The sequence below is a fragment of the Spermophilus citellus genome (assembly GCF_964194105.1).
Source record: "Spermophilus citellus genome assembly, chromosome: 8".
NCBI classification, from domain to species: Eukaryota; Metazoa; Chordata; class Mammalia; order Rodentia; family Sciuridae; genus Spermophilus; species Spermophilus citellus.
Window position 1 is genome coordinate 3,303,623 of NC_138189.1, and position 15,216 is coordinate 3,318,838.

General features: G+C 62.7%; 1 protein-coding gene across 3 annotated transcripts in view; it reads right to left on the reverse strand.

Moving 5' to 3' along the window:
- Positions 1-258: 258 nt before the first annotated feature.
- Positions 259-15,216, reverse strand: part of SH3TC1 (SH3 domain and tetratricopeptide repeats 1) — a 41,854-nt gene continuing 26,896 nt past the window's right edge. For all 3 annotated transcript variants that reach the window (XM_081303031.1, XM_081303029.1, XM_081303030.1), the window contains exons 9-17: positions 14,032-14,165; positions 13,476-13,517; positions 10,344-12,032; positions 8,409-8,589; positions 7,195-7,345; positions 4,930-5,052; positions 4,176-4,326; positions 3,150-3,346; positions 259-632 (exon numbers count right to left, since the gene is read on the reverse strand). In XM_081303031.1, coding sequence (XP_081159157.1) covers positions 375-632; positions 3,150-3,346; positions 4,176-4,326; positions 4,930-5,052; positions 7,195-7,345; positions 8,409-8,589; positions 10,344-12,032; positions 13,476-13,517; positions 14,032-14,165 — 2,926 coding nt within the window. In that variant the 3' untranslated portion in view covers positions 259-374. The remainder of the gene's footprint in view (positions 633-3,149; positions 3,347-4,175; positions 4,327-4,929; positions 5,053-7,194; positions 7,346-8,408; positions 8,590-10,343; positions 12,033-13,475; positions 13,518-14,031; positions 14,166-15,216) is intronic.

The window sequence follows — 15,216 nt, forward strand, 5'->3', positions numbered from 1 at the left end:
TGCCCAGGACTCAGGGGCTCAGCCCCTCCTGCTGTGTGACCGTGGGTAACACACTCAACCTCTCTGTGCCTACGTTTCTTTAACTGGGGTAATAACAGTCCCAACTCCTCACATACTGGGCATTTTGAGGACAGGGCAGCTCCAGATGCTGGGAGGGAGGACAGGGCTGACAAAGGATCCTGCCTGGCTCCCGCCACCTCTTCATCATTTGACAGGCCGGGAGGCGGAGGCTGAAAAGGAGACTCACAGGCCACACCAGGAGAGGCCAGCTGGTCGCTGGAGAGATTTATTGCTATTTCCCTGCGTCCAGCCTGCCAGGAGCCTCCAGAGCCAGAGGAAGGCAGAGGCCCTTCCACAGGGCCAGTCCCTCTGTGTCAGGGCAGGTGGCCGGGGGCCAGCCAGGGGGCCCTGCTGCAGAAGCGCTGGGGCACCAGGTTGGTCCTGCGGGCGTTGAGCTCGGAGGCGAAGGTCCTGGCCTTCTGGTAGAAGAAGAGGGACATCTCGCGGTCCATGAGGAAGTGGTGATAGATGGTGGCCAGGCGCGAGTAGATCTTCAGCTGGGCCTTCTTGTGGCCCAGGTCCACGGCCGCGGCCAACGCGAGCTGGTAGTAGCCCGCTGCGTCGAAGGGGTCCTGAGGCGGGGAGGCCACGTGAGCAGGCGGCTTCCCACTCGGAGCCTAGCCCTAGGTCCCCGCCCCAGGCCCGCGGCTCCTCCACCTGCTGGCCTGCCCACAGCCCACCTCCGCGGCACCCCAGGGGCTCCGTGTGTGCTGGCCACAGGGCCACAGCTGGCCACGGCCGAGCCTGCAGATGGGGGCTCTGAGCTCTGCCCCGTGGGCGGCCCAACTCCTGTGTCCTCGTGACCGGATGCGCTTCCTGGAAGCTCCCCCAGGAGGACCAGCAGCTCCCATGGCGGGGTGGGGCCAAGCGCTCCCAGTGTGACCCAGAGTCTGGGCCTGGAGCAGCGACCCCCGCTGCCTGGTGTCGGAGGACGGCTGCTCTGCGAGCTCCTTTCCCCCACCCTGTCCCCCAACTGGTCGCCCCCTCGGGCCCCTCCCTCCCAGGCTGGGCTGGGTCCCCTGGGCTGCAGGGTCTGTCCCCGCTCTGGCGGCCCCCAGGCCATGTGCTGCGGGCGGCAGACAAGTGACCCGGGCCCCTGCAGCCTGTGCCCACACGGCACCAGCATTCCCAGGGGCCGGGCCAGGCCACCTTCCAGATGTCATCTTCCCCAGGCCCTCCTGGGTGCACGCCGACACCCACCCACCTCCAGCCTCCTGCCCCTCACCCAGCACCTGTGAGGACCCCGCCCGCCCACCCTTGGCCATCTCCACCTCTGCCCCCGAGGTTTTCCTCCCCCACTGCCCCAGAGGCCTCCTAAGACCTGGGCTGGCCTGTCCCTCTCCTCCTTGGCTCTCACTGTGGCTCCCCAGCGCCAGGGACAAGACACACAGCCCTTTCTCCTCTCTGTCCCCTGCTGCACCCTGGAGCAAGGACCCGAGGACAAAACCACAGATGGTGTGGCAGTGAGTAGGTGCTCCCTGCTGCCTGGGGCTCCCAGGACGGGGACCCGGAGGAAGGTACAGGGAGGCCCCCCACTCCGCCTGGGCTGGGGTGGGAGGGCTTCCTGGAAGAGGAGGCGTCCCAACTGAACAGGAAGGAGCCAGCCATTGTGGGAGCCCATGTGTGAGCCCGTGTGCATGTCTGTGTGCGAGCCCGTGTGCATGCCCGTGTTCTATGTGTGAGCCCATGTGTGTGCCTGTGTCCTGTGTGTGAGCCTGTGTGCGAGCCCGTGTCCTGTGTGCGAGCCTGTGTGTGTCCCTGTGTGCAAGCCCGTGTCCTGTGTGCAAGCCCCTGTGTGTGTGTGTTGCATGGACCATGTGCGAGCCCGTGGGTGTGCCCGTGGGGGCAGCTCAGGATTCGCCCCGGCCCTCCGTCCTCGCTGAGCCTGGCCCCTCTGGCTGCGAGGAGCCTGGGGTGGACGGGGTGTAGGGACAGCTGCCAGGGGCACCCTCTCTCCGCTTCCTGCTGTCCCCTTCCCAGGGGCACCACAGGCCAAGTGCTGCGCACTGGAGGGACCAGCTGCCCTGAGCCCCTGGACACAGGGCTCCCCGAGGGAGTGGGAGGCTGGCCATGAGGTCGAGGTGAGGCCGCGGTGACAGCCGGGCAAGAGGCGCAGGAAGGAAACAGAGGGACTTCTCTGTCCTTGACCCCACCACGCTGGCCCGACCTTGGCCTCTGGCTGCACCGGCCCTTCCTTCCTCCCATGGGCGGGGCAGGTGGCGGGTGTACCCAGGAGGAGGTAAAGGCCCCTTCCCAGAGACCCTGGCCCCAGAATCACAGGTGGGCACGTGAGTGTCCCTCAGGGCTGCCAGATGCAGCCTGAGTTCCTGGGGACCTGGCCACAGCAGGAGGCTGCAGGGACCACGTCTGGCCACCAGGTGCCGCCAGCGCACAGCAGGGCCCACAGGAGCCCAGGCAGGGGTGGGCATTTAGGGTGGGTGGGCAGGCGCCCCAGCTCCCTGATTCCTGTCAGGGCCCCGAGAGCTCAGCCCATGAACTGGGGTTCCCTCGCCCGCAGCGGGAGGAGACCCTGCGCTGTGGTGTGAAGTGTGGGCCTGGGCTGGGAGACCTGCAGGGACAGGAAAGAGGCCCAGCTCAGGGCCTGGAAGGGCAGCGCGGCTGTGGGGGTCTCTGCACCCCTCCCTGAGCCTGTTGCCTCTCTGGGAAGCGCAGCCTGGGTGCCTTGAAGGTCACCTTCCTCCAGGGCCCTGGGAGGGATCCTGAGAGGCGGCTGGCACCTGGGCAGGCCTGGAGCGGGGCCCAGGGTGGGCCGGATCTTGCAGTGCGGGTCTCTCGGGATCCGGGTCCCCCCAGAAGTCCACCCCCTCTGCCCTTTCTTGCTAACTCCTACTTGACCATCAAGACTGGCCTGGCGTCACCTCTAGGAGACCCCTGACTACACCCCCTACTGAGTGTCCTGTACCCCATGAGTTCCTGGCTGACCTGGCCACCCTAGGGGCTGGACAGCATCTGCCTTTCTAGAAGCTCCTCACAGCCAGGCCTGGGGCTCCAGGGAGACCACTCGGTGCTGCTGGAGGGCCGGGCCCCAGACCCCAGGGCCCACGCCCCCCACGGAGCACGGCCCCCACCTTCAGGTCGTGGAAGATGATGTCGCCGAGCGCCAGGTACACCTTCACGTAGTACAGCGTCTCCTCCTCGAACTCCAGCGGTGAGCTGCAGAGCGACAGGGCCTTGAGGTAGAAGTGCTCGGCCAGCTCGCCGTGGCCCAGCCGGTGGTGCAGGGCGGCCAGCCGGTGGTAGGCCACTCGCTCGTTCAGCCGGTCACCTGGGGACAGGCGTAGGGGTGGGTGTGAGGACACGGCCCTGCGGGGTGGGCAGGACGCAGGGCGATCTGGACCAAGGGCGGACCCTGCCTCTCAGCACTGGGCAGCTCCAGCTGGTCGCTTCCCCCAGGCCTTGCTTTTCCTCTCTGTAACGTGGATAGACAACACCTGCTACCCCTGGACCTCAGGAGTGGGCCAAGGGTGGATCTGGACACCCTGCTCCAGGCCCGCACAGAGCTCCCTGGATGGGGGGCCGTTGGTGCTGTTTGTAACCAGGAACCCCTGACGGCCGTGCGATCCTGTGCTCCTGGGCACTAGGGCTCAGGCCACCTGCAGACCTGCTGCGGCCTCTTCCTGAGTGTGTCACCAGCAGAGCCTCCTGCCTTGGGGAGTCTCTGTCCAGTGGAGCCCCAGGCCTTCCCCTGCAAACAGGCAGGCCAGCCTGGGTGGTCCCCAGCGTCCTCCCCCTTTGGAGCCAGCGCTTGGAGCCTGTGGGCAGTGCACAACACTCTGCTGTGGGCTCCCTGTGTCTGCAGGGAGACGGAAGGCCTGGCTCAGCACGGTGAGGTGCTGGGCAGAGGGACATCTAGAGTTAAGGGAGGGGCTTCTGGGAAGGGGTCAGGGATTTCCCCAGCCAGAGAACAGTAGTGGCTGACCAGGGCAGGGACGGTGACCAGGGCAGGGAGGACCAAGGCCGTGGAGGCCCAGAGCCAGGAGTGCCCCAGGTGCCCATTGGCCTGCACCCGGTTGGCAGGGAAGAGGCAGAGGAGCCCAGAGGGCTTTGCCCTTTGCGGGACACTGGCTGGCCCTGGGCAGTGGACAGGGGCTCACCCAGAGTGATGCTGAGAGCCAGGGCCTCGTGGGCGAACTCCAGGCCCTCCTGCGGGGCCTCCAGCACGGCCAGCAGGGCCACCAGCTTGTTGCACAGCCGCAGCTCCGCCTCCCGGTTCCCCACAGTGACCGCCAGGGGCAGCGCCCGGTCCTGTCACAGGGAGAGGTGGCTCAGGCCTCTGCAGCGCCCAGGTGCAAAGTGCCCCTTAGCCCACGGGCCTGGAGCTTCCCACGTCCCCTCCCGCTCTAGGGTCTTCCCACAGCCGAGTCCTGGGAGGAGGACGGGTCGGGGTCCCGACAGCTACACTGGGCGCTGGGGGCCATCCGGACTCGCCCCCTCCCAGCCTTGGACCAGCGCCTCCCGCCCCCAGCCACCAGGGCCTGAGGGGGAGGCTCCAGCACCCTCCACTTGAAACACACACTGATGTGGACGGGGCCCAGCTGCACCCCAGGAGCCTTGGGGACGGGGAGGGAGGAGGCCAGGTCTCCTGTGCATGTCCCTTGACACCTCCCCTCGCCCCCCAGCCTGTTTCCTCATCCGTAAGATGCAGACAAAACCTTCCCACCCAGGGTTGCTTCAGACCATTGGGTGCCAGCGAGAGACCAAGGCTGGGCCTCTGCCTGCCCTGGTGGGCGTGCCAGGTCATTCCAGGAAGCCAAGCAGGTGCCCAGGGCAGCCCGGCCTCCAGGAGGGCGCCTGACCCAGCCACGCCTACGCCTGGCCCATCAAGGGCAGACGGGTGGCGCTGCTCACCCGATAGAAGGACACAGCCTTCTCCCGCTCCCAGCTGCCATTGAAGAAAATGTCTCCGGCCGCCTCGAACAGCTCCAGCCCCAGGTTGGGGTCCCCCGTGTACAGGGCCGCGTTCTGCGCCACCTGCAAGATGGAGCTCTGGAGGCCACACCTGACAGGCACCCAGGGTGCTCAGCCCGACAGCCTCCCCACCCGCCCAGACGCAGCCTGCTTCCTCTCGCTGTGCTCTTGGGACCCGGGGGCCGCAGCCCTGAGCCCCTGATTGTCGAGAGGGGCCTGCCCAGCCAAAGCCCCAGGGCCCTGGCCGGTGCAGGCATTGGCAGTGGGCAGGACAGAGCCCAGCGGGCCTCCAGTCCCACCCACCGGGGCTCCCGCCACTTGCTGCCCCTCTGTCTCCACTTCTTCTCCAGGTCCTTAGCCCCCCTGACCTGACCACGTCTACCTTCTCTCCCACCAGCTCCACAGGAAGGGGGACTGAGGCCGCAGCTGTGCCCACCACTTAGTGCACAGTAGGTGCACAGTGAGTCCAGACACACCCTACTGCTTGTAGCCCCAGAACGTGCCAGGTCCCTTGGAACCTCTGGGCCTCTGGACCACGGGTCCTGCTGCCTGGAGCACCCTCCACCAGGCGGCTCTAGCCCCCTTGCCCACAGCCAGCTGGAGCCCCTCCCGGTGCCCAAAGCAGGACAGGTTCTCCTCTCAGTCAGAGCTCCTCATCCTGAGTCCTCAGGCCTGGCTCAGGGAAGGTACACAGTGGTGCTCAAAAACAAAAGCCTCAGGGGCCCCCCACTGTGTCCTATGGTGTTTGGGAAGCCCCCAGAAACAGCTTATATGACAATGTCGTTTCAGAGGAAATGTGCCTTGGGCTGCTAAAGCCAGATCTTCTGGGCGTCAACTGAGGGGACACATGGATTGTACATGGACTAAGCACTTCCTGGGTACCAACACAGAGGGGCCATCATGATGCCCCCAGGGAGCTCAGATCATTGTTGGAGATGCTGGGTACTGGAGGAGACTATCAGGGAACCAGGAGGGCAGAGAGGGAGAGACAAGGGCTCCTGGCATACAGCAGGTGCTCAACATTGGCTCTGGAATGGATGGACAATGGTGGGTGGGTGGATAGATGGTGAATGAGGGAGTGGATGGATGTGTGGATGGATGGGTGGGTGAGTGGGTGTGGGTGAGTGGATAGGTGGATGGGTGGATGGGTAGGTGGATGGGTAGGTGAGTGGATGGATGGGTGGATGGATGGGTGGATGGATAAGCAGGTGGGTGAGTGGATTGGTGGATAGATTGTGGATGAGTGAATGGATGGATGTGTGGATGGATGGGTGGGTGAGTGGGTGGGTGTGTGAGAGGATAGGTGGATGGGTGGATGGGTAGGTGGATGGGTAGGTGAGTGGATAGATGGGTGGATGGATGGGTGGATGGATAAGCAGGTGGGTGAGTGGATTGGTGGATAGATTGTAGATGAGTGAATGGATGGATGTGTGGATGGATGGGTGGGTGAGTGGGTGGTGGGTGAGTGGATAGGTGGATGAGTGGATGGGTGGGAGATGGGTAGATAGGTGGATAGATGGGTGGATGGGTGGATGGTAAGCAGGTGGGTGAGTGGATTGGTGGATAGATGGTAGATGAGTGGGTGGGTGGATTGGCAGGTGGGTGAGTGGATTGGTGGATAGATGGTGGATGAGTGAGTGGGTGGATGGATAGGCAGGTGGGTGAGTGGATTGGTGGATAGATGGTAGGTGAGTGTGTGGGTGGGTGGGCAGGTGGGTGGGTAGATGTATGGATGGATGGGTGGGTGGATGGGCAGGTGGGTGGATGGACAGGCAGGTGGGTGAGTGGATTGGTGGATGGATGGTGGATGAGTGGGTGGGTGGGTGGGCAGGTGAGTGGATGGACAGGCAGGTGGGTGAGTGGATTGGTGGATGGATGGTGGATGAGTGGGTGGGTGGGTGGGCAGGTGAGTGGATGGACAGGCAGGTGGGTGAGTGGATTGGTGGATGGATGGTGGATGAGTGGGTGGGTGGGTGGGCAGGTGAGTGGATGGACAGGCAGGTGGGTGAGTGGATTGGTGGATAGATGGTGGATGAGTGGGTGGGTGTATGGACAGGCAGGTGGATGAGTGGATTGGTGGATAGATGGTAGGTGAGAGCGTGGGTGGGTGGGGGCAGGTGGGTGGTTGGATGGATGGGTACATGGGTGAGTGGAGTGGATGTGTGGCGGGTGAGCGCGGGCAGGCTGCTCGTCTGCACCACCTACCTGGATGTACAGATCCACCAGCTCGTTCTGACGCAGGATGTAGTAGATCTTCCCCGCCTGCAGCCAGGCATAGGCCTCCTTCTCCTTCTTCTGCAGGTCAATGAATATCCCCAGGCTCCGCTTGGTGTAGTCCAGAGCAGATTTGTAGGCCCTGGAGTCAGACGCAGATGTCAGGCAAGAGCCCTGGGACCTGCCTGGGCTCCTCCACGGTGGGTCTGCAGGTGGGTGGGCCTTGCCGTGTGCAGCACCCACCCCTCCAGGGCTGCTGGGAGATGGTCATCAGGTACAGAAAAGGCAAATTGTTCAGAGGGAAGCGGCGTTGGGCCAGACACCCGGCAGGAGCAGCCTGCTTCCCGTGGCTCCCCGGTTTCTCTCCCATCTCTTCCCGTCCCTGCCCACACAGCTTCATCTCTGGGCACACCAGGAACCCTCAGCACAGGGCAGAAATTCAAAGACAGCCTAGACGGGTGGTTCTCACCCTTGCGCCTGCCCCAGAGCGCAGAGGGCTGTTCACAGGCAGATCGCTGGGCCCTGCTCCAGGCTCTGCCCCCAGCGGGAGTCAAGGCTGAGCCCCTCCAGCGGACTCCAGGGCGGTGCGGCTCTGCCTGCCCAGGTCCACTCTTGGAGAGCAGCATTCTAGAGCACTGGCCCATTTCTTCTGCTGTGAACTCAACACCTGGACAGGAGCCCGTCCCCCAAGTCCTCGTGGACATCTGGCTCCTGCCCAGCTATCAGCGAGTCCTATGTGACAGGTGGGGTTCACTGCAGTGACCCCATGGGGCCTGTGGGCTGTAAGCCGTACAGGGATGTGTCCCAAGATGCTGTCCCAGGGAAGCAGGTGGAACGATTGGCTCTGCTTCTTTGGGTGCAAAGCCTTGGGAACACATGGCCACTGTCACGTCTGGGGGACAAGGAGGCCCGGCCACCCTGTGACTGAAGACTCAGGGAAGGCAAAGTTCAGCTCACAAAAGCCACCATGGCAGGAAGGGTGACCTAGCGATGGCTGCCAGGCATCTGTGGGGCAAGGCTTGTCTGGGGGTGAAAGCAGATGGGAGGGTGCCCAAGCTGGGACTCGCAAGTCATGAGTAATGGACAGAGTGACCCCAGGCCCATCAGCTGATGCCAGGAACCCCACGGTCACCAAAGGGAGGTTGCCCAGGAATGGGGCATGGTCTCCATGCTGGCCCCACCCCACACTGGGGTGCAACCCTTACCGCTCGGTGCCCAGTGACAGGTACAGATGACTGATGGCCTCTAGGAGCTGTCCCTCCAACACCTTGTCGGCTCTCCTGCGGGCCAGTGTGAGCTGGAACTCATGGTAGATGACGCTCTGTGCCTCATTGGGCATGACACTGCTATAGAAGTGGCACAGCTGCTGGACGGCTTGCAGTTGGCCTGAGGGGAACAAAAGGAAGATGTCACTCTTGTGACTCCACAGAGGCCATACGCAGGGGTCAAAGGCCCCTTGCTGAATGTCCACCTCTTCCACACCTCTATAAGCCAGGTCCTTCAGATAGGGAAATTGAGCCAGGATAGTCCAAGTGGCCATCTCAGGGGCATAGCATGGACAGCCCAGGAACAGTAGGCTGTGGAGGCTCCAGAGACAGCACTGACCATCTTGATGACCCTCAGAGCCAGAGTCCTGTCCCATCAGGCCTCCTGTTTCTGCCTCACCAAGCTCCTAGCCAGAACGGGGGCTGCCTCCATCCTGACCTGATGGCCAGGTGGCACCATCACCTCCTCTTACAGATGGACACACAGAGTCCAGAGTGTTTGCCTGGAGTTTACTGGAATCTTAGAATGGAATGGGACTCCACTGTGCCCCGGCATCACAAGGCCTACACTCTGTCCAGGAGCAGGCTCCAAACCACAGGCCTGTGGGCCTCTCCTCAAACCAGGGGCTGGGAGTTATGGAGAGCTTCCAACTGTCAAAAGTAATCCAGAGGAAAACAAGGAAGTGGAAATTACCCACACCATAAACCAGCTAGACCTCATAGGTACTCACAAAACACTCCACCCAACACTAGCAGAGTTCAGTTTCAGTGTCATAGAACATCCTCCAAGATGGTCCACATGCAAGGCCACAAAGCGAGCCTTAGTAAGTGTAAAAGGGTTGAAGTTTTGAGAAATATGTTCTTCAGTTACCTTGAAATGTAGTTAGAAATCAGTCACAGAAGGAAGTTTGGAAATTCCAAAATATGTGAAAATTAAAATACACATTCCTAAATAACAAGTGGGTCAAAGAAGAGCTCACAAGGGAAACTAAAACCACTCCGATATGAACAGAAACAGAAGCACAATATACCAGGACTTAGGGGGTGCAGCTAAAGCAAGAGTGTAGAGGGAAATTCATAGCCCTGAATGCCTTTATTAAGAAAAATTTCAAAGGCCAAACCTAAACTTCCTCTGTAAGAAACTAGAAAAAGAAGAGTTAAATAATTCTAAAACAAGCAAAGAGGAAGAACATAATGAAGAGTAGAGTGCAAATAACCAACTAACCCAAAATCTGTTTTTTTTTTTTTTTGCTTTTGTTTGTTTGGGTTTTTGCCTACTAGGGATTGCGCTCAGGAGCACTTGACCTGAGCCACGTCCCCAGCCCTGCTTTGAGACAGGGTCTCTCTAAGTTGCCCATACTAGTCTTGAACTTGTGATCCTCCTGCCTCAGCCTCCTGAGTAGCCGGGATCACAGGTGTGTGCCACCAATGTCCACTCAAAAGTTGATTCTTCCAAAAGATTCACAAAATCAACAAGTCTTTCACCAGACTGACAAAGAAAATCGAAGAAGATGGAAATTACTAAAATCAGAATTGAAGAGGGGATGTGGCGGCCAACCTCCTGCCAACCTCTGAGAGAGGAAGGCTGTAAGGAGCGCTGTGCCGCAAGTCAGATGGCCGTGGGAGGCGCTGGCTCCAGGAAGGACACCTCCGACACCCACTTGGCTCAAACATGGCCCGAGTATGCACCTGGCAGCCCTGGGTGCCACCCCTGCCCGCCTTCTTGGATGTTTGGTCTGGCCCAGCGTGGGAACCCGCGGTGTCCGCACTCAGCATTCTCCGGGTGGGACCAGTCCCCCAGCCTGGGACTCACACCCAGGCGCTCTGAACAGAGATGGAGGAGGGACGCGGGTGGCACTTGTGGTCACCACTTACTCTCCAGGTGGCCCGTCTCCACAGCGACCAGAAAGGCCCACTGGTAGTAACACCTGCCCTGCTGGGCGAGGGCCCGGCGGGTGCACAGGTGGCCCGTCCACAGGAGCACCTGGGTGAAGTCCTGACCACACTCCCCGACGGGCAGCTGTGAGAAGAGTCTGATGGCCTCCAGGAGGTAGTGCTGGGCCAGCCCGACGGCACTGGCCTGCAGACACAGTGCCCCGAAGTTGGCCAGGACCACTGCCTGGTTCCGCAGCTGGCCCAGGCCCCGAGCCAGGCGCAGGGCGCGGTAGTAGCCCTCGGCTGCCTGCCGGGTCCTGCCTGTCCTCTTCAGGGCGATGGCCGCCATGTTGACAATCACACCCTCCTGGTCCTCGCTGGCCACATCTGCATCCAGGATGGACTGCAGGATGTCCAGGGCCGCCAGGCTCTGCCCGTGGAGCAGGTGCAACCAGGCCAGCACCACCAGGCGGTCCACCACGGGGCGCGCACCGGCCGTGGCGTCGGCCTCCACCGCCCGCCTCATGAAGGCGATGGCCTGCCCGTGCTGCTCATGGTGGCTGTGCAGCTGGGCCAGGCTGGCATACAGCAGGCCGCGAAGGGCCTGCCCCGTGCCCGCGGCCGTGGAGGCCAGCGCCTGCCTGAGATAGTGGGCGGCCTGGGCAGGGAGGCTATAAGCCGCCGTCCTCTGGCCATGCAGCCGGGGGGCATTCCAGAGGACCAGGTCCACGCTCCTCAGGGAGCTGGCCAGCGAGCCTGGGGTCCGCAGCGAGGCCACCCTGATGCAGCTCAGAGCCAGGTGGGGCAGGCACTTCCTGCTGTAGGTGTCGGCCAGGAGCAGGTAGCAGCTCAGAGGCCAGGCGGCAGGAGGGGCCCCCAGGTCCCTGTGCAGCAGCAGCAGCCTCTCCAGGTAGGGCAGGGCCTCCTCCGGCTGCTTGAGGTGGGTGTGGTGCCTGGCCAGCAGGAAGCAGGCCCGGGCCTCGGCCTGCGGGCTCCCGCCGCTGATGGCCCTCCGCAGCGCAAACCGCAGGAGCTCCGCCTCTGCCTCGGTGCTGCAGATGTGGCTGGGTGTGCCCAGGAGCAGGGCCGCAGCTTTGGGCACCACCTGGGCACACTTCTCCCTGGATTTCTGCTTTAGGTAGATGGTAGCCAGGTTTGCATACACAGCCACCACCAGGAAGAGGTCCTCAAAGCAGCCCCCGCGGGCCCTCAGGGCTTCCTCAAAGTACACGCGGGCCTGGGAGAGCTTGAGCTTCCGGGCACACAGCCGTCCCAGGAGGAAGCAGAGTCTGGCCAGTGCCATGCCAAGGCCAGCCTTCTTGGCCATCTCCCGGGCCCGTGCCAGGAGCCCGGCCAGATCCTCCTCATCAGCAAAGCTGCAGAACACGCTGCCCCACCACGGCAGGCAGGCGTCATACAGGCCACGGAAGCAGGCCTGGTACCCAGGGGCATTCAGGGTCTGCAGCAGCGAGCCCAGGGCCTCTGGGTCCGTCCCACTGTCTTCGGGAAGCAGGCAGAAGGGGGGCTCCTCGGGGTCGGGGGAGCTCACACTGCCAGAAGCCTCCTGGAGACCCCTGGCCTCGGGCTCCTCCTCAGGGCAGCCTGGGAAGGTCTTGCATTGTTCTAGAACATCCTTCACTGTCCGCAGGGTCTCCTGGGGCTCGGGGTTGAGGCCAGGTAGAGGCATTTCTGCAAGTCACAAAAAGACCCAGTGGGATTAGCGTCCAGTGTGAAGGCCACTGGCCTGCACAGTTCTCCCCTCCCCCGCCGGCCCTGGAGCAGCACCACCCAGGTGACCCTCCCCCCAGGCTGCTCCAAGGACAGCAGGGTCTGGTGGCTCAATGTTCCTTCCCCGTGACCCTCTTCCCTCCATCTCCGCCCTCTTGAGAGCACCATCGTGAGAGATCCATGCTTCAGAGCTCAGCCATGGCTGGCGGGTCCCTTTCCCTTCAGAAAGAATCGAAGCCACATAAGGAGTCCTGTCCACCCTCTGGGCTAGCCCCAAAGGTGTGATTTGCTTAGCCTGCTGGGCTCGCCCCCATCCAGGAAGCCCCAACTGCCAGTCATAACTGCTGATCTGCCCACTGAAGTCCTCATGCAGAACAGGCAGAACGGCCGGGTGCAGCTCCGCGGGGGAGGCCGGCTCCATCCCCAGGAACCAGCCAGCTGGAGAGGAGGGCTGGCCATCTGCCCTTCCCCACCACAGGAAAGGGACCATCTCTAGCAAGAGGGATCGGGAATGGCTCCCAGAGCAAACTCTTTGTTGGTTGGCAAAGACTTAGAACAAGAAAAAATTAAACTCAGTTTAGGGGCAGAGGTCCTGCCGACCCGACTGCCCTGGATTATCTAGGAATCTGCCCCCCACAGAGCCCCCATGGTTGGCCTCCACTCCAGCCCAGCGCAGGCAGCTAAGGGGCCCACAGGGACTTTGCTCAGGAGCCAGGAGGGTCTGCAGAGGCTCCAGGTGGGAAGGAGGCAGGCCCAGCCTCCCACACCAGCCTCCCGCAGGCCCCATCTCAGGGCCTCCCTGTCTGCACCCCAGGGCAGCCGTTGTGAGTTGGTGCTTGGTTCTCCCAGGAAATTTCCAAATGCCCCCGCCCTGGCATTCAGACCCCTGGGGAGGGGTGCAGGGAGCCAGCTGAGCTGCAGACGGGCGAAAAGAGGGTGTCCCTGAACCAAGAAGGCCCTCAGGAAGGACCTGCAGGGACCTCACTGGGGAGGGCTTCCTCTCCAGAGCAATGTTCCAGCTCCACCCTCCTTGTCCCCGCTCCCTGCAGGCAGTGTGACCTGGCCGCCTGGCACAGAGCAGGACAGGCCTCAGCTGCTCTGAGTCACCCAGAGGCAGCCGTAGCCGAGAGTGGGCTCAGGCAGTGGGCGGGACCTCTGCCCTGTGGGGCCCAGTGGGGCTGACACATCCGTCAGAGGAAGTGTGGGGCCCAGCGCCTCGAGGTGCAAGGGGGGTTCAGGCCCACCCCATAAACCTCCCACACCCGCCTGCACTCTCACAGCAGAGGAGTGGCACCCCCACCCAGTACCTGGTGCCCAGCACTGCCACCTCTGCCCTGCACTCCTGCCACGGAGCCCCGCCTCTGACCACAAGACCCCGGACCCCAAGCTGTGGGCAGCACCCACCTGGCTCCTCGGGCTGCACACCCTCTGCTTCTGCCAGGCGGTCTGGGAGGGAGGAAGAGAGGCCATCAGGACTCCAGACAGGGCCCTGTGGTCCCAGGCCATGTTCAGGCAGGGACCCTCTGGCCACCAGCACCCACGAGGGAGAGGTGTGGCTCAGGAGCCAGGAGTCCACGTCCCCCAGGACCTACAGACAGGGACAGAGCATGGTGGTCTGCCCCTGCCCTCCCCTGCCCACGCAGAACTCCAGCCTGCCCTCTGGACAGGGACCGTGGCCACGGAGGGGTGCCCTGGCCCCGTGAGCTCCACTGGGGAGCAGGGTGGATGGAGCCACAGCAGCCCTCAGTCCCACAGGCGGGGGCGGAGCCACCCACTGTGGGCCCGTCCCTGCTCAGACTGGGGCAGGCACCTCCTGGCCTCAGCACTGGCCGGATGCCGCCCGGTTCACCCAGTCCCAAGCCTTTATCTCCACCGTGGACGCAGTCACCGTCCTTCCAGGAATCCACCCAGCACTCTCCCAGGTCCCCTGCAGGGACAGTCAGCCAGGCCCCACACCTACCCAGACTGTGCACAGAGCAGACCTCAGTGCCCGCCATCCTGCTCAGCAAGCGCTGGGCGGTGTCCTCCGAAAGGTGCCCCTCGCTGCTGAAGAACACCCTCTCTCCCTCGTCCAGGAAGACCACGCTCTCCAACCTGGGAGCCATGACGCAGGTGTCAAACAGGAGGCCGCTGATCGGGGCTGCTCTGCAGGGCCCCAAGGACCCCACCAAAGGCCCAGCACAGTGGTTCTGCATCACCATGCTGGGACGGCTCCGCTGGCCTCTGAGGACACCAGCAAGACAGGGCCATGTCTCAATGGGCCAGTTTTAGGGGCAGGGTGAGGACGAGGCCCCGCTGCCTTACCCCTTACAAAACAGTGACCTGCAGGGACCTGGCGCCAACGGGAAGGCTCTTCCGCTGCAGCGCGGTTCCCTAGTCCCACCTGACAACACCCGCCGCTGTCCCGCCCCTGCTGGACTCGGCCACCAGATGTGTGACTCGTGGACACAGCCAACTGGATCTTCAGCTGAATTGGTTGTGATTGTGTCTTCTGACAGTGACATTTCACAGTCAGACCGTTTCTACTCCCTCATTTGAGACAGTCCCCACGCACGGCAGCGAAGACGGGGAGGCCAGCACCAAACCACTGTGCCTGGGAAGGGGGCTCCCGGCAGCTTTCAAAGCCCCCTCCAATGTCCCCTGCAGCTGCTGTGCCAACCATGCTCCTCACGCAGCCTCTGCAGGGTCCCACAGTGCTCAGCCAGGGACAGGGCTGGCAGGCGGCCACCAAGTCCCGGAGGGGGACAGGAAGGAGGCAGGAGCAGGGAGGTAGCTACGGGACTAAACGGCCTGTAGGACATGGACCTCTGGATATAGCTTATTGGTCAGTCTCAGCGCCCAGCCCAGAACAGGGCCACCAAAAACGTGTCTCACCTGTGGGAGTGGGAGGTGAGCCCACAGAGGGGACAGGACAGAAGCGGAGGACACTTTCCTCACACCCACATTCTCCAGGCTCTGAACTGGGTTCTAACAATGAGAAGCCAAGTCCAGGGAAGAGACCACAAGGACAGGCACAGCTGTGCCCACTGACACTCCCCAAGGACCCTCACTGTTGCCAGGGCCGGGCAGCAGCGACACAGAATCGACCAGCATCTGTCCCTGGGAGTCCTTTGGCTGGGGTTGGGGGCTAGGGGACAGGGAGAGT